This window comes from Solea solea, chromosome 10, assembly GCF_958295425.1.
Source record: "Solea solea chromosome 10, fSolSol10.1, whole genome shotgun sequence".
NCBI classification, from domain to species: domain Eukaryota; kingdom Metazoa; phylum Chordata; class Actinopteri; order Pleuronectiformes; family Soleidae; genus Solea; species Solea solea.
The window spans coordinates 8,568,753-8,591,131 of record NC_081143.1 but is presented as its reverse complement, the minus strand read 5'-3'; the positions used below and the strand labels follow the sequence as shown (position 1 = coordinate 8,591,131).

The 22,379-nt window shown below is 40.9% G+C and overlaps 1 protein-coding gene across 2 annotated transcripts in view; it reads left to right on the top strand.

The window, feature by feature from the left end:
* Positions 1-22,379, top strand: part of LOC131466990 (protein sidekick-1-like) — a 267,384-nt gene that overhangs the window by 154,452 nt on the left and 90,553 nt on the right. The window contains exons 6-7 of one of the 2 annotated variants that reach the window (XM_058640647.1): positions 7,300-7,326; positions 15,811-15,913. In XM_058640647.1, the coding sequence (XP_058496630.1) occupies positions 7,300-7,326; positions 15,811-15,913 (130 nt within the window). The remainder of the gene's footprint in view (positions 1-7,299; positions 7,327-15,810; positions 15,914-22,379) is intronic. The other variant, XM_058640648.1, reaches the window with a different exon arrangement.

The following is a 22,379-nucleotide window of genomic DNA, read 5'->3' as shown; positions in this document are numbered from 1 at the left end:
CATTTTGGCTCGTCATTTTATTACATTTTCTAACAGCACAAGCTCACTGAACACTGGGTGAGCAAAAATAAAGAAAACACCTTATTTGTAAGTTGGCCTGGTTGTATTTATGTATTTTTTTTATTAGCGATGGCAGCTAAATGTCGCAGAAAGACATTCTGTTTTACATGTTATGTAAATGTCAGACTGACTGATCAATTTGAAAATATGTGTCGTGGTTTATTGTCTTAAAAAATGTATCATTCAGTTTAAGGTTTAAGGAGGAAAGGAAAATCCCAATTATCTGTACTCTTGGATTGCAATACAAATGAAAGTGCACCCAAGTATTGTGATACAGGGAAATTATGACAAAAGCATATGGTTGCGGGCCTGTTAGGTTATGGTTTTCTTTTAAGGTTTTAAGTCAAATGAAGTACTCACTGAGAAAAGAGAAGGTAGATGAGTCAGAGCAGAGCCGAGACGGCGACAGAGAGGAACTGGTAGCAGAGGAAGTCTAAGGAAAAGTGCCAAGCATTGAACAAGTGTGAAATTGGGAAAGCTTTGAGGCTGAGAGAGATGGAAAGAGAAGAGGAAAGCAGCAGTGTGTTAAAGTTAACGATTGACAGCGGATGCTGAAAACAGGAATAGATCAACGGGATTTTAAATCCCCCCCAAAAAAACATTTTCCTTCTTTCTCAGTGCTCCGTAACTCCCCACCACTTCTTTCCCTCTTGTCTGCGTATGCCACACACACACACACACACACACGCATTACAACAATTGTCCACTGACAGACAGACAGATGGTGTCCATTACCCCGCCCTGCTGCCCACAGCCAGGTGGAACAGCTGCAGCAAGGTCTAACTGATCTATCACTGTTCTAATGGATCTGTTATAACCAGGCCCAACCAATCGATCTCTGAGTCTCTCAATCAATTAAGCCATTATTTAGGCACAGATCCAGAGCGCTCCTGTCCCGGTGAGTGATCTCTTCACATACGTACACAGATATAAAGACACGGGCACAAGTGAGCCTGTTGTCTTTCTCTCTTCACCATGTTGTGTGTCAGATTTCACTACCAGACCACACCCCTAACCAGAGTGGTAAGGGGTGTGGTCTGGTACTCTTTCTCCCTCCTCCTCTCCCTCACTCAGGGCTCAGCCCACTCCTTTTGGGATTTTCAAATCAGGCATTGGGCGGAGTTAACTGCAGATGATGGGGTTTAGTTACACTTTAAGTCACAATACGATATCATCGCGACATCGCAAACTATGAGTCTTTGCGAAGTCATATCGCGCGATATTTCAACTTGGCACCATCTAGTGGACTGGACTATCAATTGATGTTTTATGCTAATCCACAAATAGTTAAATGTTCAGTTATCAGTAATTGCTAAAAAAAAAAAAAAAAATCAATATACACAAAATATCACGATAATTCACTGTATTGAGTTTTCCTCTACTGTGTATGTTAGTGGCTATTGATATTTCTGTATGTGTGGACTTTCAGCCATTTCAATAATAGTTGTAGTAATTAAATCATTAGCACTTGTGAGGTGTGATAAATGATTTGAAAGTATATATATAAGTATATGTACATAATAATAGGACCAATATTTGCCAATATGTATTAATTGGCGTTATAAATTATGCATTTTTCTTCTCAGAAGCTTGTTGCTAAGAGTCACTCAGTCACTTTGTTTTTCCATCCAAAAGTGTACTCTTTTTTTTTTCCATATATTTAATAATTAGTTTTACATAATGTTCAGTAAAAGTAAAACTGGATATAACATGTAGATTAGAGATAGACTTTTTTATCTTGTGTTTTTAGTATTAAACAGTTATATTTTACCAGATGGAGGGAAAAAATCTTTTAAATATGAGCCAAAAAAATCTATTCCCAGCCATCAGCTGCCCTGATTTATAAAAATTGGCATCGTCCTCAGTCGTAGTAAAAACCCATGTTGTTTGACCTCTACTTTGCACCATGTGACAGGCTGTGTGGTGCGGTGATTTGTGCATCTTGTCTTCACAGTCATATAAAAAGGTTCTGTCCGTCAGCCTCACATTTGTGGTAATTGAAGGAAATCAAATGCAGTCTATCCTATATTTAAATTAATACTAAAGACTAAAGATGTCTTTACAGTACTCAACACATTAATTTCATGTCAAACTGTGCAAACTTGATCTAATGTCAGTCCACAGTGTCAGTGTCAAACACTGTAAACTTTTTTGTTTTTACGCTCATCAGGTCAGTTGGGGTGACCGTTCCTTTACTTTTTTCTGCATCAATGACCTTGGACTTTTTCAATGTAAACTCAAAACATATTTATTTAGAATGGCTTTTAAAATTCAGTAGCATCGTGACACTTTCCTTCCTAATTAAGCTTTATTGATTCTAACTTTTTTGGAGGATCTAGCAGATGATTGTAAAGTGCAATGAATATTAAATTCATTTTCATAGATTACCTTTTAATCAAACAGTCCATAGTGAAATGATTTCATGACGGGGAGGACAAGGAAAATGTTTTCATCTTCAAGGGAAACCTCGACTGAGAAATGACTGAGAAACTTTGGACTAGAATGAAAGGATGAATGAAAGTTTTTGCACTCACGGCTGTGTGCACAGCTGCAGCTGAAACTCTGAAATCTGTGTAATGGTAATTTCTGAATGGTAATAACTTTCAGGATGATAGCCCAAGCGAGCACAACTCAAATAGCACAGCGTGCACAGCTCTACAATGCGGCAATAGATTTCAAATCCCTAATGTTATTTTGAGAAGTGTATTCGTGTGTTTATTGCGGCTGGTCAAATAAGAAAATAATGAGCCGCCACTCTCTGGATAATTAATTGGAAATGCTTGGGTCATAGTAACACTCAGACCGAGCGACTTTGGAACGTTTTCACACAGAACAAAACTCAAAATGTAGGTCTGGAGTTTTTGCTCACACTTGTTATTTCCATGATGGACTGAGAAAACTCATGTGAAATGAGTCTTAAATGCTAATCCCAACTAGCATCCGATACGAATATACTGTTACCATGGCAATGCTGTGGTATATCATACAACATGAGCTTCTTTAAGGGAGTTTTCCAAACAGGGATCAGTAAATGTGTGTTTTTATTCTGCTGTGGAGACATGTTACCCTCTACTGTCATGTTCTTCCAGACTATCTCTCACTGTCGTGTAGCAACAGGATGGACTGTGTCAAAGGTGTGGAGGCTGCACAGACAGCAGCTGATGCTGAGCTGGAATACCGCTTGTATGGAGGCACTTTAAATTCTGTGTGCCTTAATTATATCAAGCTCGTTTTCTTATGCTGAGGGACGTTGAGATACAGTTCTTTGAGTCTGTGGGACAGAGAGAAGCAGCTGGAGGGATTTGGAGAGATAAAAAACGAAGGAGGGATGACAGTGATGAAGGAGTTTGAGATGAAAGATAGCCCTGCTGCATTCTGGACAAACAAGAGAGATGTTTCTTTTTTTCTGTCTGGTAGTTTAGTTTGACGTGGTGGCCACAGGAGAGAAGACCACATGTGTGCAGACATCACAGTCTTTTTTTTAAGCGCGGCCTTTTGACCTCAATTTTTCCTCGTCTGAAACAAGACCTTTCTCTCTCACTTGACTTTTGCTTTTTCACAAATTTCAGGATGGACACTTTCTGCAGGATCAGCTTCTGATTTTTGTCCGAAACATTCAGGTCTGAGGTTGAAATTTGAGTTAGCGGCGCTCATTTGAATTGTAAATAATAAATAATAAAACGGGGTTTTTTTTTTTACCATTATAGTGAACTCAATGTCTGCACCTCTTTTCCATTTCCATGCATTGTTTTTGCTTCTTTTTAAGGCCGTTTGTCTGTTTTCCTTTCATTTGTAATTGCACGTTACACAGAGTCAAAATCAGAAGAAGACGTCGCAATGAGAAATGAAATAGCAGAGGAGGGATGAGCTAACCTTTTTGTTTTAGACGGTGAGCAAAGAGAATGTCAAAAATCTGGTGACATTTGGGATTCCGTGCAAGGATGATTGGCACCAACTTTTGCCTGTATGTGTATGTGAGACTGAACTCTGCACGCAGGCTCTATGTGTGTGTGTGTGTGAGAGAGAGAGGCCATGATTGACATGGTAAATTGGAAAGGTCAACCGGTGCTAGCGTTTGGTACAGACAGGCGGACAGCAGAAAGATGTAATCTTCCCACAGTCTACATTTATGGAGGGAAGGGGAATCTGAGCAGTGGCCCATATTTGGCCGCAGTAAAGGGAGGAAGAGTGTTTAAAAATTAACATGCAAGCCGACTCACTGCTGTTTATATGCCGCGTGTAAATGATAGCTCTTCTCAGTTCTGCTCAGATTTACAAAGTAAGACAGACCACAGGGTGTAAGGGGGGAGAAGCATATTGACTACGAAATGTTCTCTTCCAGGTCCGTCAGGGATTGCTCCGAGATCTGGGGTCATCTCTCTAGCCAGCTTATTATTTTACTGTGTGTGTGTGCAGATGTGTCCAGAGTCCTTGTGTTTCTCACCCTGAATGTGTCAGGGTTGGAAATTGAAGTGTTACATTTGTATAACCATTGATATGAATTTCAAATGTGCGTGTGTGTGTGTGTCTTTTAGAGTGAGGAACGGCAACAGAGGGGAAGGGAGAATGAGATTGACAGGGCAAATTGGAATGGTAAGGGTTTCAGAGGTTGAAGGCTGGGTTTAGAACGGCAGAGAATGAAAGGAGGAGAACAGGCTCAGATGTGCTGCTAAAAAAGTATCCTTTGGCTTCGGGACATGTGACAGTAGATGCTGTGGGTGGATGGGGAGAACAGAGCAGAGCTGAAGAGGAGAATAGATTATCACCAGGGGTGAAGTGTGCCTGCTTTATGTAGATGGAGGATAAGAAAAGTAAGGGAGGCCTGGCAGGACCATTTGTGTGTGTGTGTGTGTGTGTGTGTGTGTGTGAATGTGGGAGGATGGTCATGCATGGGTCAAGGAGGGTGTGAAGGTACTCCACAGCTGGGGACTGAGAGGTCAGCACCAAGTGAAACATGACACACATAGCAATAACAACCTTTCAGGACAGATACAGCGTTTTTTTTGTTTGTTTTTTAAAGGATTGTTATATATGCCACAAACGGCAGCCACACACACAAATACTGTACTTGATTTAGTCCCTGTTGTACTTAAATGCACAGACACACCTAACAGTGGCGACGCACACAGAGGACAGCGTGACCTGCGTGTTTGTAGGTCCTGCAGGCGCTGAATACACAATAGTGAATTCATGAATACAAATCACACTCAAGGCAAAGGCACACAAACTAATATGTTCAACCGTATTTCAAACATCGCATTAGTACCTTGATATGGAGCGGTGGCCGGATTTTTATTGAAACATAGGTGTCAGGGATGAAAGAGAAAGCAGTCATTAACTGTGGTGCAGTAGTCGTACATGAACCGCTTTGAAATTCAGAGTAAACACAGAGAGGATCCCACGCATTTTAAAGGATCTGTAAAAGAAAACAAAAGAAAGTTACTGGGTCAAGTCGACGTGGCCAGAAAAGCAAACACGCAAACCCATGTCCCTATTGTTTCTCTGTTCCCATTTGAAATTGAGGGAGACGCGACATGACACATGATTTGAATAAACACCCAGAATCCTGTGCCCCAGAGACCAAAGCCTGTGTGTTAAATGTTTGTGTGTCTGTTTGCGTTTGTGTGCGTTTGCCGACCCCTCTTCCACACTTTCCAAAAATAATAAACTTCCCAGTTTACTACCACTGAACAGCACAAACTCTGCTCCAGTTAAATTGCTGTCTTTTGTTGTGTTTACAATAGGTCTGGGAACACCTGAATAAATATAATGTACATGGTTGCAGGTTGCATGCTCAGCCATAGTCCACGACAGATTCATCTTTATTTTCAGCTAAAATGAACACACATCTAAACCTTTTATTATTCCCAATTTACCTCTTCCTGCTCCTTTATCTTGTCTCATATTATAATGAACACAGACCTTGTCAGCACCAGTTGGAGGTCCTTTTTGGAGACCAAAACCTGCTTTGAATTAGGGAGAAGCTAATTGTGTGTGTTTGTGTGTGTGTGTGTTTGTGTGTGTGTGTGTGCAGAAAATTAAGTTGACGAGTTTTATGAAAGAGGGGCAAATGCTATATGATTCTTTGTTGTTTCTGCTCCATTTCACTCAGGAAATAGTTTTCATTTTTATGTTCTATAATTTTATTTTTCTATGAATGAAATTAAAAAAAAAGAAAAAAAGAATCTGTATAATAACTTGTGAGCTTGTGCGAATGTGTCGTGTAGATTAAGCGGACTCTGCATTTATGTGCCGGGTCAGAATCTCAATGAAGACCCTGTCGGTCACACACATGCACACATACACATACACACACACATACATACATCCATCTTCTACCACTTTATCCTCCACATGAGGGTCGTGGGCGGCGCTGTGCCGATCTCAGCTGACATAGGGCGATAGGCGGGGTCACACCCTGGACAGATCGCCAGTCCATCACAGGGACTCATATAGAGACAAACAACCATCCACTCACAATCTCACACCTATAGTCAATTTAGAGTGTCCACTTGACCTAATCCCCAAATATGCCCGGGTCTTGGTTGGTGTCTTTCTCGACACTTAAGGTCAGCTTATACACAATGCAAACACATAATAAGTTAAAAAGTTTGGTGTTGTGGAGGTCAGGACAGAGGGAATCCCAGAGCTGGATGCTCTGCTCCCACTTACCTCTGTATACGTAGTAGGACACTCATATTCATAAAGCATTCCCAAGCTTCTTATATTATCTAAATTAAACCATATCTCCACCTTCGCCCTAAAACCTAGAAAAATTGAATGTTGTGCCATCATTTTCTCTTTCTGCAGTGTTGCTTCCACTAGAGTTATGACAAATACAAGGCGTAGAGAAGGGGAAGTGAAGAGCAAATGATAGAAAAGTTTGACGGCTGGCAGGTGATAGATGAGTCGCTAACAGCTCATCTTCCTCTGGACTCAACGATAACATGGCGTTCTCCCTTTTCCCCCCTTTCATCCATTTGTCTGCCTCTTGATTTTTGTCTTTGTTTATTTCCTCCTTCACGGGGAGGGCATCTCTTCTTCCTGTTTCCACCATAATGGAGTCCTTAGAGCTGCTTATTTATTTTTGTTTCCTTCCATTTATACGTGTATTTCATTTGTGTGTGTGAGGAAACGCTGGAAATCTAAATAATATCTCTTCTATTTCTCTCTCCGCCCCTCCTGTCTCCCCTTGTCACACCACTTCTTTTCATCTCATTGTATCTGACCGATGGACAGTTGGCAAGAAGCACCGTGGGTCCGCAGGTAAATAACAACATTTACATTTAACATTATTTTCCCAGGTCTTTCTCTTTTGCTCCTTTTTGTCACACGTTTAGACAGAAAGTGAAATGTGACCCCTTGGTCACAGTGGGAAGGTCAATAGGTCAGATCTAAGGTCTCCTCAGCTTAATGCTTTGCTGAAGGTCACATCAGCAGGAGTGGTGGACATGTTATTGTTACTGTGTTGCTGTAGCATGAAAAACCTGCAGGTTTACTCACCTTTAACCTCAAGGTCAGTCTGCAACTATTCAGTCGTACAGTAAAGTAATCAGATGTTTGTTTGCATGTCTCTTTTGAGTTGAGTTATATTTGGTCTCTGCATCCTTTATGACACCACTACTGCATTTTCCAGCTGATTAACCCTGCCTATATGGCACCTCTACGTCAGCTCATCAGTAACTATAAATGCCTTATGCTTAAAAAAGTGGAATATACAACTGTTTGGCTCAAATTTTACTGGCAAAATAACAAATGACACCAAGCAGAGTGGTATTTTCCCAGAAAAAAACAAAACAACAAAAAATTTACCATACAAATAAACTGTGTTATTTTGTATTCAAAACACAGCAGAGAGTAATACTGACCTGATATTCACACACGGGGATGTTTATGAGGCAGCACAACACCAGCTCTGGAGAAAAGTACCTGTATGCTTTCTGGCATCTTGATACTGCTGCGTCTTTATGACAGTTACTAAACAGGAACCGCCGGGGACACGGAAGTTATCTGTTGGCCCTTTTAAAAGCTGCGGAACAATTGACCTTTTCCTTAAGACACCCCAGGGTGCCACATCCCCTCATTCTATATCCACTGCTGATGTACAGTACGAGTTCAGTGGCACTTTTTCTCTTTTTTTTTGTTTGGCACATGCTGTCTGGTTCTAAAATATGTCTGAAATAGTGTAGTTACAGTCTTGGTACTTGGACAGCATATATTTAGAAGTGCAAGGGAAGCTTTAATGGTGACAGTTTGCCAGGAGCATCATCATAATACCAACCACAAATGACAAGCAAGTACTTAAGTCACATTTTTAAGTGACTTAAATACACACACACACACATATATGTATATATATATATATATATATATATATACATATGTATAATTTTTTTCTCTCCAACGCTGCGATGGTGACTCATCACCTCATCACCTCATTATGTCATTTTAGGTTTTGTCAAGCGCCCTAATACGACTCTCAAAACTCTTCAAATAATAAGTGAGCACTCCCAAGAGCATAAATGTTGCTCTGCCTCTCGATTACTGCTACATGTTTCCTGCGTCTTCTTCTCCTCCTTCCTCCTTCCCTCTTCTCTCTCTCTCTCTCTCTCGCTCCCTCTCCCTTCCCATCCCTCCATCTCCTCCTTCCATCATTTGTGTGGCACGATGACAGAGATAGATAGAAGGTTTGGCAGCTGAAGGAGGAGATGCATATTTAAAATCGGGCATCTTCCTCGGTCCTCACACCGATTCCCATTGTCTGCGTCTGTCTCCCTAGGGGCTTGAATCTGTGTGTGTGTGTGTGTGTGGTGTCTTGACTCATGGTTTTATATTGGCATTCTAAGGCAAGTGTAGTCAGACGATGACACTTAGCTGTCAGCATGAAGCATTAATGAGCTCAGTGACACACACACAAACACTCACCCCTCTCTCACACACACATGCAATGTTCTCCAGAGGGATCAGCCAATAATCACCTCCGCCTTTCCGCTTATTTTGGTATACCTTCCAAAAATACTCTTTCAAATATATATTTAAAGAGAAAAAAAAACAAAAAAAAAGCTCTACATTTCTTGAACCTCTCATTTCCAGTGCCCTTTCTTTCCATCAATTTCTCCTTCATTTGCTTTCGCTCTCGCTTCCTTTCGTTCTTTCTCCAACTCTTACACTCCCCGTTGTGTGTAAGGTCTCAGTGTGAGATGTGTTAGTTGGCTGTGGACCCTGCAGACACATATCTGACAACTCTATTAATACACAGTCAGCTAACACCAGCTCCCTCCAGTGAGAGGCTCTGTGTGTGTGTGTGTGTGTGTGTGCGCACAAATAGAGACGTGTGTGAGTCTTCACCGCCTCAGCTCGTCCCTCTGCTCTCGAGGTCTCTGCAGAGATTTGTCTCAGAGGCTCAAAGCACATAGATTTACAGTCATAGAAAGATCATACACACACACACTGGTTGGTTGGTTGGTTGTTTGGTTGTTTGGAGTGACTGGCACATTTAATAGGAGAACAAGCTGTAATCTGAGAGAATCCATTCTCAGAGGGATTAATATTGTAATCTGTGGATGGAATAGCTTGTCATCTCTGCCTCTCTCTCTCTGTTAATCCGTCTCCCTCTCCATCCTTGTCCTACAGCTACGTATCAATCCCCGTTTTTATGGGGCTTTTTTTATCATTGTTCCCATCCTTGATTTAATTTGGGACTGTTCAGATTCCATTTGAATGACAACACATTCACAAAATGCATTCACACGCTCTCAAACAGCTGTGTCACCTCAGCGGCGCTTAACTGTCAATCACTGACGATTGCACTGACAAGAGCGTCGCAATGTTCCAATGTGTCACTGCTAAAATATGTCCACGTATCTCGAGCTCAGCTGATGTAGCAGCGCGTCGCACATGCTTTTCACTTTGTATCACTATTATCACTTTTCAGGTTTGTTCGAGTGTGGATTAACAGCCATTTTGCTCATTCAACTCTTGATTCATTCCAGTGTCTTGCATCTGAACACGACTGCCCCTCTCAAACCAATTCATTGATTATCAAAATAGTTGACAATTCATTGAGTAATAGATTAATAATCGAATAATCATTCCAGCCCTAGTGAAAATTAGTGTAGAGGACACCGTTATCTTGCGTCGTTTATGTCACTTTGTAGCCGTCACTCTTCCACACCATAGTCCATAGAGAAAATCTGTGATTTTACTAGGGATGGGAATCGTATATTGGACAGATAAAAATGTAGAATCCTATATAATCCTATATATCACATGCTTCACTTTGCACGGACTGTAAATAAAAATCAACAAAACCATTTTAGCCATTTTAGTGTCATGTTTGGGCCGTTCATATCTTCCTTTTGGGAGAACAATATCTGTTACATAGTTGGAGAATTGTGTCTTGGAGATGACTCGGCACAAATGTGGCACTAACAGCTTCATAGTTCTAAAATGACTGTATCGGAATAATATCGGTATCTGTAGATACTCGAGTTTTTGATATCAGTATGGGACAAAAAAAATTGCATACAGGAGTCATTGATCCACCACCTCTACCTGTAACTTTAAATGTTACTTAGTTTCCTTGATGTTTATAATTCTGTCTAACAATAGAACATTTCTCTTTTGTCTTTGGTGCAGAAGAGTGAGTGTTTACAAAGCTAAGTTTCTAGTCAGAAAGGGTTGTCTGGTGATGAGATTAAGCATCAAACTCATTGTTTTTAGATATTGTTAAGCATAGATTTTTATTAGATGAGCCCTTTGTGGCGTGATAAAAATGTGTTTTTCTTCTTCTTCTTCTTCTTTGCATGGTGAAGTGAACACTGACTTTGTATCAGGACCTTGTACAACCACGCTTGGAAAAGAAACACTTCTTTACACAGCCCTCGTTCTTGAACAGTTCTCCTTAGACCCCGCTTGTTGATCGGATACGTCTTGGCTAATTCTGCAACCCTGCAATTTCACATCATGACATTTCTCATTTGCTAAATGAAGAATCCACTAGAGTTAGATTAAACTTTGGGGCCCATTGTAAAATATTTATAGGGAGCCTTTTCCCTACCACAGCTTTTACGCGCGCACACACACACACACACACACACACACACACACACAATTACACTGCTTGCCAGCTTGAATGTTTCTCCTGTAAGATGAGAAAGATTAATTAATTACTTCCTGTTTAAGCAACAAAAAGGAGTTGATGAGTCAATTATTCAACATGTGAGATGGAACACGGAGATCTTCGCGAAAAGGGCGTTAAGACACGCTGACAGAGCAAAAAGAATAGCGCAGATCACACAACCATATGGTATTTTGCTTTCCTCTCTACTTCTACCATCATGTCTGTCTCTACAGGAAGAAGAGACCATCTGCCCAGCCCCCCACCCCTCAGTCCCACCCTCGCTTTTCCCATCTACATACAGTATAAACTCTCTCTTCCTTCTTTGAACCCAGTGCTCTTCCCTGCATGCTCTCCTTTGTCATACTGGTGTCCCTGCTATGCTGATTTGTCTGCCTGCTCCACTCACACACATGAGTGGTCTAAGTGAACAGGTGGGGCTCACATTCCCCTGCACTCATTATTCACGTCCGCTCCTGCCATTAAGGCTGCACTGATGGCTACTTGTTGCCGCCTGACCTCCGTGTCCCACAGTGGACAGCTGATGTGCCGCACTATTTTGTCCATCATCTTCATCATCTCACGACTTCTACTGCCTCCCATTGTTCATTTGTTGGGTGGGTGTCTGATACTGGAGGCGGCGATTAGATGTTCTAAGAGTAAGAGTCGCTATGTTGCTTAAGTCCATGGTTCTCAAACTGTGGCACGCGAGCTTCCTCTGAAACACTGTTCTACTGTATATACCAGGGTATGTGAACGGAGTGGAGCTGAGGAATTTTGACCAGAAAATGAACTAAACAAATTATTATTAGTACCTTATCTCTCACTCCATCTTCATCTCATTTCACTATACCTGTGTGTTAAGTATAGAAGGATGATACGAGCTTGCACGGCCTATTTACACCACTGGAATGTAACGCTGGCGATAAAATGGTGTTACGTCTAATACTTGGTATAAAAAGCTAAACAAATAAGCTCCGATTGAGCTCAAACATGATTTTATTCATTAGGAATGTTTGCTTAAAGTTGTAAAAACTAGATTGAGACTGACTCACAGAACATCTGATGTGGTGTGAGGATAGATAACAGATAGATGATTGATGATAGATAATGGATGTTTTTTTTCCTACACAGATAAAGGGATATTATAAAACTGCATGTGGCTAATTAAGCGAAGTAGTCATTAAATCAAAAGGTTTCTGTAATGCATCCAGATCTATATAATCTCTACGACATCGCTCAGGGCTTTAAACACAGGAATCTATCAGGGATAAAACATTATGAACATTCAAGTAATATATGTACATATATATATATATATATAGATAGATATATGTATATATCTATTTATATATGTTTATATATATATATATATGTGTAACAAATAAACATTATAAACCTGAAAAAGGGTCCATTTTAACTATGAGTCTTTGTAATTCAAATTGGTGGGAAAAACAGAGGTCAAAGTTCTTTAGGGCTGGGCTTATATATCTTAGGGGTGTGGTTTAGGAGAGTATGATTGTGATTGCAGGTACTGGGTGGAATCTTGTGATTTCTAACAAAAGTGAATTGATTGGTCAGCACTCATACTGCTGCTTTGAAGTTCGAGCAAAGCAACGCACCGCGACAGACCCACAATGCACTTCAGCAACACTTGACGTCACCCCAGTGGAAGTGAAAGAGCGGCGTTTCAGTCATTACAGAAGTAAAGACAAATTGCGTATACAGTGCACTGTATGAGAGTGATGAAGACAGTGTCCATTACTTTTTGTCTTTTTTGTGTCACTTCACACATCATCTCCCTTAATGACTTTAGCTGTACCTCGAGTCAAGGCAGTGTATGTGTGTGTGTGTGTGTGTGTATATGTGTGTTTTTAATGGGGAACAGTGAGAGTTATAGTCTCTATGGAATGAGGACATTTAGGAAAAGACAAAGTTGTGATGGTGAAGGTGAGGTTAAATCGTATGCATAATGTAAATGTACACATAAAGACAGAAGCGCGTGTGTGTGTGTGTGTTTCACTTGTCTGCCATCTCCCTGTAGCTGCACGTCTTACTCTGTGTGACAGTAGGATATGGCTTTTCAGCTCTTTCTCGCCGATTAAAAAAAAAGAGACGGAGAGAAAGATGAATAAAGAGCAGTCAATTACCACCTCATCCTCCTTCCCTTCAAAGGGGAGATCAAAGCTGCCCCTCGCTCGTTGTACCTTCCCATCACATCCCACTTCCTCCACCTCCTATCAGATCTAGCCTATTAATTTGTAGCCCCTGCCCCTCCCGTGTGTGAAATCTTCATATTCATCACCCATACAGTGTATCCATGAGAACCCCGGCGATGGTCATACACATGCAGGAACGTACCAGCACAAAGACAACCTTGTATATAAACTGTAAAAAACATCTCCACACCATGAACCAGCTTGTACGTTTTAACACGGCATGTAAATGTGACCTTTTTCTTTAATGAGAAGTCATTAATGTCATAAATCACGTAACTTTGCATAAACTTCCCTCGCACCTTTTAGGCCCATAAATCATTTTTTCACATATGGTAATAGTATGGTAATAATTTTGTAATAGGAAGATGATATTATGGTTATTATGCCATCTTGCTTCTATAGTGATCAGTAATACTAAGCCATTACTTGGCTTAGTAGTAACAGTGGGAAAAAAAAGTGTGTGTGGGACAATTTTGACTTTATAATACAGTCATTTTTCATTTGGATTCACATAGGTTTTCATATGAAGGTTTTTACAGTGATGGTAGCTCAAAGAAATGATCTTTACTAAGTTATTACCTGGATATTTACTTTAGAAACACCATGGTATGACTGGACCATTATCTTGTCGTTACCACACTGTTATCATTGCTATTACCAAGCTGGGAATTCTGCTCGAAGTACACTATTGCTGCGTCGTTACTGCACTGTAATTGAAATTGTCACCAATAATGTGAACTTACATGCACCATCACACTGTCTCCAATACACCATTACGCCCAGCTTTATGTAATCAGAGACGGTTATGGACACAGTTTAGTTGTATTCAAACTCCTCTCTTGTCACTCTGTCTCTTGACACATCAACAGCTGTTGTAAATCACACAGACTGTCACTCACGTCCTCTTATCCTCACCATTCTGTTATATTCTGGAACAGTCCTTCATGTTAATCAGTCCCCTTACATGCAATATGCTATCATTTAATTATATACATATACTGTATAGACTTATATGCACATACTGAATTCAGTTTCCTCTCTACAAAAAGGTGTTCATTTAGAAAAGTCTCTTTATTTGAATCAGAATATTCACACCTTTGTCAGCTCTCCACAGTAGAAGGTTGCTGTCTGTAGAGTCTTGGTTTGTATAAAAAAAAAAGAAGTTTTATTTTTTAAACTCACAATCTTGCGACAGCTCTTACCAGGGTCAGGGTCACACGCCATTAAATTAGTTTCATTATTACGAGGTATTATCACATAATCCTGCACAGTGTGGTATAATGATTTTAAATTGACCTGGTCATCTTATTGCTGCACACCGTACAATTGTATTAATCTTGTACATTTTTTGTTGTTGTCGTTTATTGTCAAATTGTGTGAATGGGTATGAAAGGCGCTGCACATAGATGCGCTCTATTAAAGTGTGAGTGAATGGGTATGAATGGGTGAATGGCAAAAAACTGCAGTGCAAAGCAGCTTTGAGTGGTCATCAAGACTAGCAAAGCGCTATATAAATGCAGACCATTTACCATTTACAATACAGTTAACATAGTTCCAATACAAAGCATGCAACTGATGTGCTGTACAAAGAGTTTATAGCTATTGCTAGTTTTCAACTATATAACCAAGCAGCTTACCTGATGCGTCTTCAGAATACAAACTGTCTGGTGCATAGGTACTTATATGCATCCAGAACACGTCTTCTTCTTAACGTGGCCTAGTTGCTTTGTCAAATTGGATGTTCACGTACTGAACACTGGTACATCACAGTCCAGAGAACGGAACAAATTTCCCACAAAATCCTGACCAATCACAACACGGTTTATAAGCATGCAGAGTCTACACAGCAATGTGAAAACAAATCGCTCTGAGTGCAACATTGTAATGATTCCCTGAATCGAAACAAAATACAGGTATGAAAGAAGCACCCCAAGTCTTTGTGGCTTAAACACTGGTTTTAGCCACAGCATATAAACTGCTGCTCTAATACAATAAGAGCCAAGCAAACTCAGTGCAGTCAGCAGCCCTTTCAGAAATCACAGATTTGCTCAAACTGTGTGACATTTTGTTTCACGGCAGAAATTCATCCAATTGTCCAGCAGTGAGATTGATTACAAGTTCTAAAAAATGAATCATGGGAAAACTGTTTGGTGAAAATCAGGCTAAATGTGCAGTTCAACTGTGTCAAACATTGAACCCTGATGGGCCATAAAGTTGTACACGATTGCAAAAGAATTGTGATGAATAGAAGAGAATACGGTTGTGTCTGTGTGTAATTCAGTATAGTGCGTGTGTGCTTGTGTGTCTGTGTGTAGGAGCGACTATTGTGATCAGCGTGACTTTGCTGCTGTGTGTGCACGAGTGTGATTTATGACCTAAACTACCTCTCATATTTTTCTCTCTCTGTCACAGATCCTGAGTCAGAGCTTTTGGCTCCAGCGATTGTGATTGGACCTAAAGACACAACAGTGGTGGCAGGGAACGAGGCGACACTGGAGTGCATCGCTAATGCCAGGTACATTTCTTTTATGCACACAATCACACACACACACACACACACACACACACACACGTTATCACGGTCAATTCCTTTCTCGCCAGACAGCACTGTTTTCTTCCAGGGCAATTAGTGGACACCAGATAAACTCATGGCTCAGCAAGTCTCTTCTACAAGTATTAATGTGTAGACACACTTACACACACACACACACACATCAGTACCAAGTTAACTTAAACAGAAGTTGCCCCATCTGACATCAGGCAGGGAAGCTAAATACACCCACAAATGTACACAAGCTTGTGTCAAGTACTGTTGGCATGAACACACACACATATGCTGGTTTTGCATTCTTTGTGTGGACCCTCATCGACATAATGCATTAACTAGCCCCTTACCCTAACCTTAGCCATCACAACCAAATGTCTCCTCTAACCCTTTCCCCTTACCCTAGCCTTAACCATCACAACCAAATGCCTCCCCTAACCCTTTACCCTTACCCTAACCTTAACCATCACAACCAAATGCCTCCCCTAACCCTTTACCCTTACCCTAACCCTAAAACTATACTTAAAGTTGTGTGGACCAGCCAAAATGTCCTCACAAAGATAGATTTGTTTGACAGTTGGTCCCCACAGCTTATTTAAGACATGTACACACACTAAGGAACCTAAGATGTCTCAAATGATTAGGTTCACAATCGGGGGCGACAGTAGCTCAGTGGTAGAGCCAGTTGACTTTTAACTTGAAGGTTGTGGGTTTGATTCTCGGCTCCTCTAGTCTAGGGCAAAACACTTAACCCCACGTTGCCCCCCCCCCCCCCCCCCCCCCCCCGGCGGCTGGTTATGAAAAATGAGTGACAGAACATGCGCTGCACATAGATGCACTGTATGAAAGTGTGAGTGAATGGGTGAATGGCAACACTGTAGTGTAGAGCAGCTTTGAGTGGTCATCAAGACTAGAAAAGCGCTATATAAATACAAACCATTTACCATTATATTTTCAACAATTAATTGAATATTAAGTTATTGATAAAATATTATAATATTTGTTCACTATTATTCATCAAGCTATTGATTTTTTTTTTTTAAATCAATCAACCAATCAACGCTATTGATTAAATCATTGATTAGTGATTATTTTTCTGCCATTATTAACAGAACTGAGGCTGCCACTAACGACTCATTTCGTAGTCAACTTCGACTGGAATAGAACAGAACAGAAAGTTGTACTGTCTCCAGTGAAGGCTATGTAGGTTTATCAGACCACATCAGCCCAACTACCTAACGTGAGGTGTGAGGTGCAGCAAAGTGCGTCCCTGTAAGGCAAGGCGACAGTTAGGGGGGATTCTGGGAAATTGATTATATTTATTAAAGTTGTTGCTTTAATGTTGCTACATACAACTGCGGCGAGAAAAGTGCACGCATGTGTGCTTCAAGTCACTCATCCATGGTCACCACAGTTAGTCACAGAGCAGAAATAGGGATGTGTATGTGCCTCAGTGCTCACAATAACCTGTTTAACGCTAAGTTAACTTAGCTCGTTTGCATAGCACCTCTTACTGTGGTTCAGAGCCAGACGCTGGAGAGGCAAGGAGATTATTTAATAAACATTAGTTAAGATGGTTTATTTGGTGCCTTACTTTAGTAAGGTATGGATTCACTTTGTAGGATTTAACAAGTGACACCTTGCATTCTTCTTGTTCACCATGCTATATTGATACGATACGATACGATACGATACAATATGATACAATACGATATGATACGCGATACATGGTCCACGACACAAATAATATCACGATACAGCGGTTCTGTGATGATCAATATATTGCAAGACAATCATATAGCAGTACATCGCAATATCTGTCTAACTGAAAAAACAAAACGTCCATGAAAAGGTAAAAGTGCAGTATTTTTTATTCACAGCACAGAGAACAAAGTGCATGTATTGAACGTGGATGGAGCATAGCTTTCTCCATCATTATCCCGCAGTAAACTCCCTCTTCCTCGGCCAGGTAACTTCTGCCCAAGTTTCCCTCATTCATTTGAGCAGCGCCACCGCGAGGAGACATGAAGTAGCGACGCCCGGCAAGTGAAACTGGCAGGGACTGTTTACTTCAGAGCGCCTTCATTTGTTAATTAATCAATATTTGCCCTGTCGCGTGTATTGCACGAGGGAGGACGACAAATATCACCAGATCGATAATTTGACCCACCCCTACTCTTCTCCTGCACTGACACAAATCCCATCACACTGAATGTTTCTCAGCAGCCTTCGCCTAACACTTAAGGGGCAGTTTACAAAAAGTGACGAAACAGTACTAATCATAAAGAACTAAACCGTGTAAGCAGTGTTTCGCAGCTTGGCCAGCAGCTCGTTGTTGTTGTTTTTTAAACCAGATATATTCATATTTGGATGAGAGTGTGTAGCTGGGGAGGAAGCAGGTGGTGAACCTTACTGAGAGCCCATGGAGCAGCAGGTCACTAATGTGACATCTGCTGTCAGTCACACAGGAGCCACACCCTGAAGCATACCCTGCTTTATTGTCTGTTAATAATGTCTATTAATAGGACCATCATTTAAAACATGGATATCATTCCATTTTGACCAAAACCTGACTGAGTTAATAAAGACTATCATACAAAGAGACTTTTTTTTAGCAACTAATGGAGTCAGCCCCCTTTAATGGTCTTTCAAGAGAATAGAAATGTTCTGGCACTGCTGCGTTGGCCCTGCCCTAGACCAGCAGACTGCATCCATTATTTTAATACCCTCTTTTGAATAAGCCAAATATAGGACGCATATCCATCATGCAAATGGGCGGTCAGACGAGACTTTTTTTCTAAACTGCCAAGTAAATTGGTCTTTGTAACCTGCTGCAGTGGTATCACAACTGCTGATGAATCAGCACACAGCCTCCTGTATTTCCTGTGCCAGAAACAATCCTTTGCACTGGGACTGTTTTTTGATATCGGAGAACCAGCCATTGAAAAACACTCCAGAGAGGTTACGCAGAGGAAAAACTCAACGAGACAAACTGTCCCACTGAAGTGTGGAAGACGAATAGTGTATGATCAGTGGGATCTAATGCATCCGCCGGTCGGACCCATTAGCCGTCAATCCGTCATGAGCACAAGTGCAGCCCTGGCAGAGTATTCAAATAATTAGTTTGACTTTAAGCAAACAATGACAGCAGATCTACTGCACCTTAAAGAGCTCTAAATGTGCTTTTTCACTTCCAAGTACCTCTGGAGGAGCCGCTGAAGGAGCACAGTCCCATGTTCACCTCCAGTATCCGCTTGGAAGTCAGTTCAGAAAGTTTATCTTTACAAAACTGCGTTATTTACAGATGAACTGCATATTAGATCATAATGGTTGAATTTGCAAAAACTATTTATATGTAATAATAATTAGGGTTCGAGCAACTTGGTTGCAAGAACCCTATTGTAATCGCTAGAGTTATTCTTATTATTATTCCTCCAAATGAATCGCCTTTTTGAGGCCTTTCCCATGCCCCAAAACTCACCAAATTTTGGGAACCCATCAGACCTGGTGTAAAATTACGTATATTATTGGTTCGGGGAATGTGCATCAAAAAATGAAAGTGGGCGGGGCTAAAAACGGACGCAAAAAACTTCTATTAGGTCATCTGCTCTCGGGTTTAACGTACATGAACGAAACTTGGCACACATGTTCATTAGGTGGGGACGGTCAAAAAAGTCGATGACGACTTCCCTGTGAATCCTACAGGAAGGCCGCCATCTTGGATTGCACGCCAAAACAGAGGCGATTTTGGCCATTTCGCACCATCGGTATTTGAACGAACTTGTCCCAGAGCTTACATGGGATCACGTTCAAACTTGGTGAGGTCACTGTGGACAAGTTGGGGATCTAACGATGCTTAGGGTTAGTTGAAATGTCGCATGGCGTACGAGAAAAGGGCCGGCAAAGTTGGCGAAAATGTCTAATTTCTCGCTACACGCAACAAAACTCTTATAACTTTGCGATGGAAGGTCCGATCGTAACCAAACTTGTGGCGATCGATGATGGGCCCTTGCTGAAGATGCCTATGCAAAAATTGTCAAGTTTGTAAACATCGCCTCCTGGTGGTGGCAGAAAATCTAAAAAAAAAAGTTACTTTTACGATTTCGGGAATAACTTTTACAGAGATTATTGTATCAAACTCAAAATTGGTTAAAAGACTCTAAACAAAAGGTAGATGATGCGTGCTCAATATGATTGCGTATCGTTGCATGATGTTGCCATGGTAATGATGCACAGTCAGATTTTTGCGACAAAAAATCAAACTACTACAACTTTGCGAATCCTAGTCCCATCTGAACCAAACTTGCTAGGATTGATGATAGTCCGGGCCAGAAGACGTCTATATGAAAATATTCAATTTCGGGAACACCGCCCCCTGGTGACGGCAGACAATATGACCTCTGGTATTTGAATGAACTTGTCCTAGAGTTCTTGTGTGATCACCTTCAAACTTGGTGAGGTCAGTGAGAACAAGTTGACGAGCGTAAGTTCCGGAAAGCTTTTCAAAATGTCTCATGGTGTACGAGATAGGGGGCGCCAAAGTGGGTGTAAATTCCTATTTTTCACAACAAAAAGCGAAACTCTTATAACTTTGCGATGGAAGATCCAATCCCAACCAAACTTCCTATGATTGATAATGGGTAGTTGCTGAAGGCGACTACATTGCCGAAAACAATACATTTTGAAAACAGCGCCTCCTGGTGGTGGTAGAAAATACTAAAAAAAAAACTGTCACAACTTTGCCAATCCTGGTCCAATCTGAACCAAACTTGCTAGGATTGTTGATAGTCTGGCCCTGAACAAACCTATGTGAAAATATTTCATGTCAAAATCAGCGCCCCCTGGTGAAAGTGGACGGGCCAAAAAACTGCTCCACCCCCTAAAACTTGTGGTCCTGAGGAGCACGTTTAATGTACATGCACGAAACTTGGTACACGCCTTCCTTAGGTCGGGCCGGTCAAAAAAGTCAGCGTAGCCTATGCTCTAAAACGAACAGGAAAGCCGCCATCTTGGATTGAAAGTAAATGCTTTGCAGATTTTGGCCATTTCGCACCAATGATATTTGAACTAACTTGTCCTACAACTTTCATGGGATCACCTTCAAACTTGGTGAGGTCACTGTGGACAAGTTGACGAGCATAAGTTCCTGAAAGCTTTTTAAAATATCGCATGGCGTATGAGATAGGGGGCGCCAAAGTTGGTGTACATTCTGATTTTCCACGACAAAAGGCGAAACTCTTACAACCCTTAAAACTTGTCCTCCTGACGAGCACGTTGAATGTACATGCACGAAACTTGGTACTCACGCGTTCCTTAGGTCGGGACGGTCAAAAAAGTCAGCGTAGCCGAAGCTCTAAAACAAACAGGAAAGCCGCCATCTTGGATTGAAAGTAAATTTTTAGCAGATTTTGGCCATTTCGCACCAATGGTATGTGAACGCACTTGTCATAGAGCTTTAATGGGATCACCTTCAAACTTTGTGAGGTCATTGTGGACAAGTTGAGGATCCAAAGGTATCAAAATCTTTTCATTAAGTATCACGGCGAACAAGAAGAAGGGCGGCAAAGTTGGCGAAAATCACGATTCCTCGCAACACACATCAATTTCTTATAACTTTGCCATGGAAGGTCAGATATTGACCAAACTAGTGACAATCGATGATGGGCCCTTGCGAAAGATGTCTATGCAAAAATTGTAAATTTTGAAAACATCGCCTCCTGGTGGTAACAGAAAATACAACACATGTCAGAATTTCAATCACAATTTCGCATATAACTTTTACAGAATTTATTGTAGCAAACTCAAGATAGGTGAAAAAATTTAAAACACATGGTAGATGATGTGTGCATAATATGATAACAAATCCTTCAACGGTGTTGCCATGTCAACACTGCAAAGGTTTTACTCAAAACTCTTATAACTTTGCGATAGAAGGTCCTTTTCCAACCAAATGTGCTAGGGGTTCAAGATGGACCATGGCTGACGAAGTCTATGCAAAAACTGTACATTTTAAAAACAGCGCCTCCTGGTAGAAACAGAAAATACAACAAATTCACAATTCCCTTATAACTTTTACAGACTTCTTTGTATCATACTCAAAATTTATGAAAAAAAACAAAACACATTGTAGATGATGCGTGCCTAATATGAGAAGAAATCGTTTAACGGTGTTGCCTGGCAAAAATGCAAAGGATTACCTAAACTGAGCGATTCAATTATGCAATACCATTTTTCGCCACATGATGGAGGCATTTGCCTACAAATCTATCAAATCTAACATTTACAGTTTCTCATGCTGTTTTAACAGGGATTGGTGTATCCACTTAAAACTTGATATGTGCGACCTCAGACCCGTCAGGAACATGTCTATAAAGCAGTAATGCCAAAGTCAAATACACGGGGGCAAAAATAAAAAAAGTGGAGGGCTGGGCTGGTT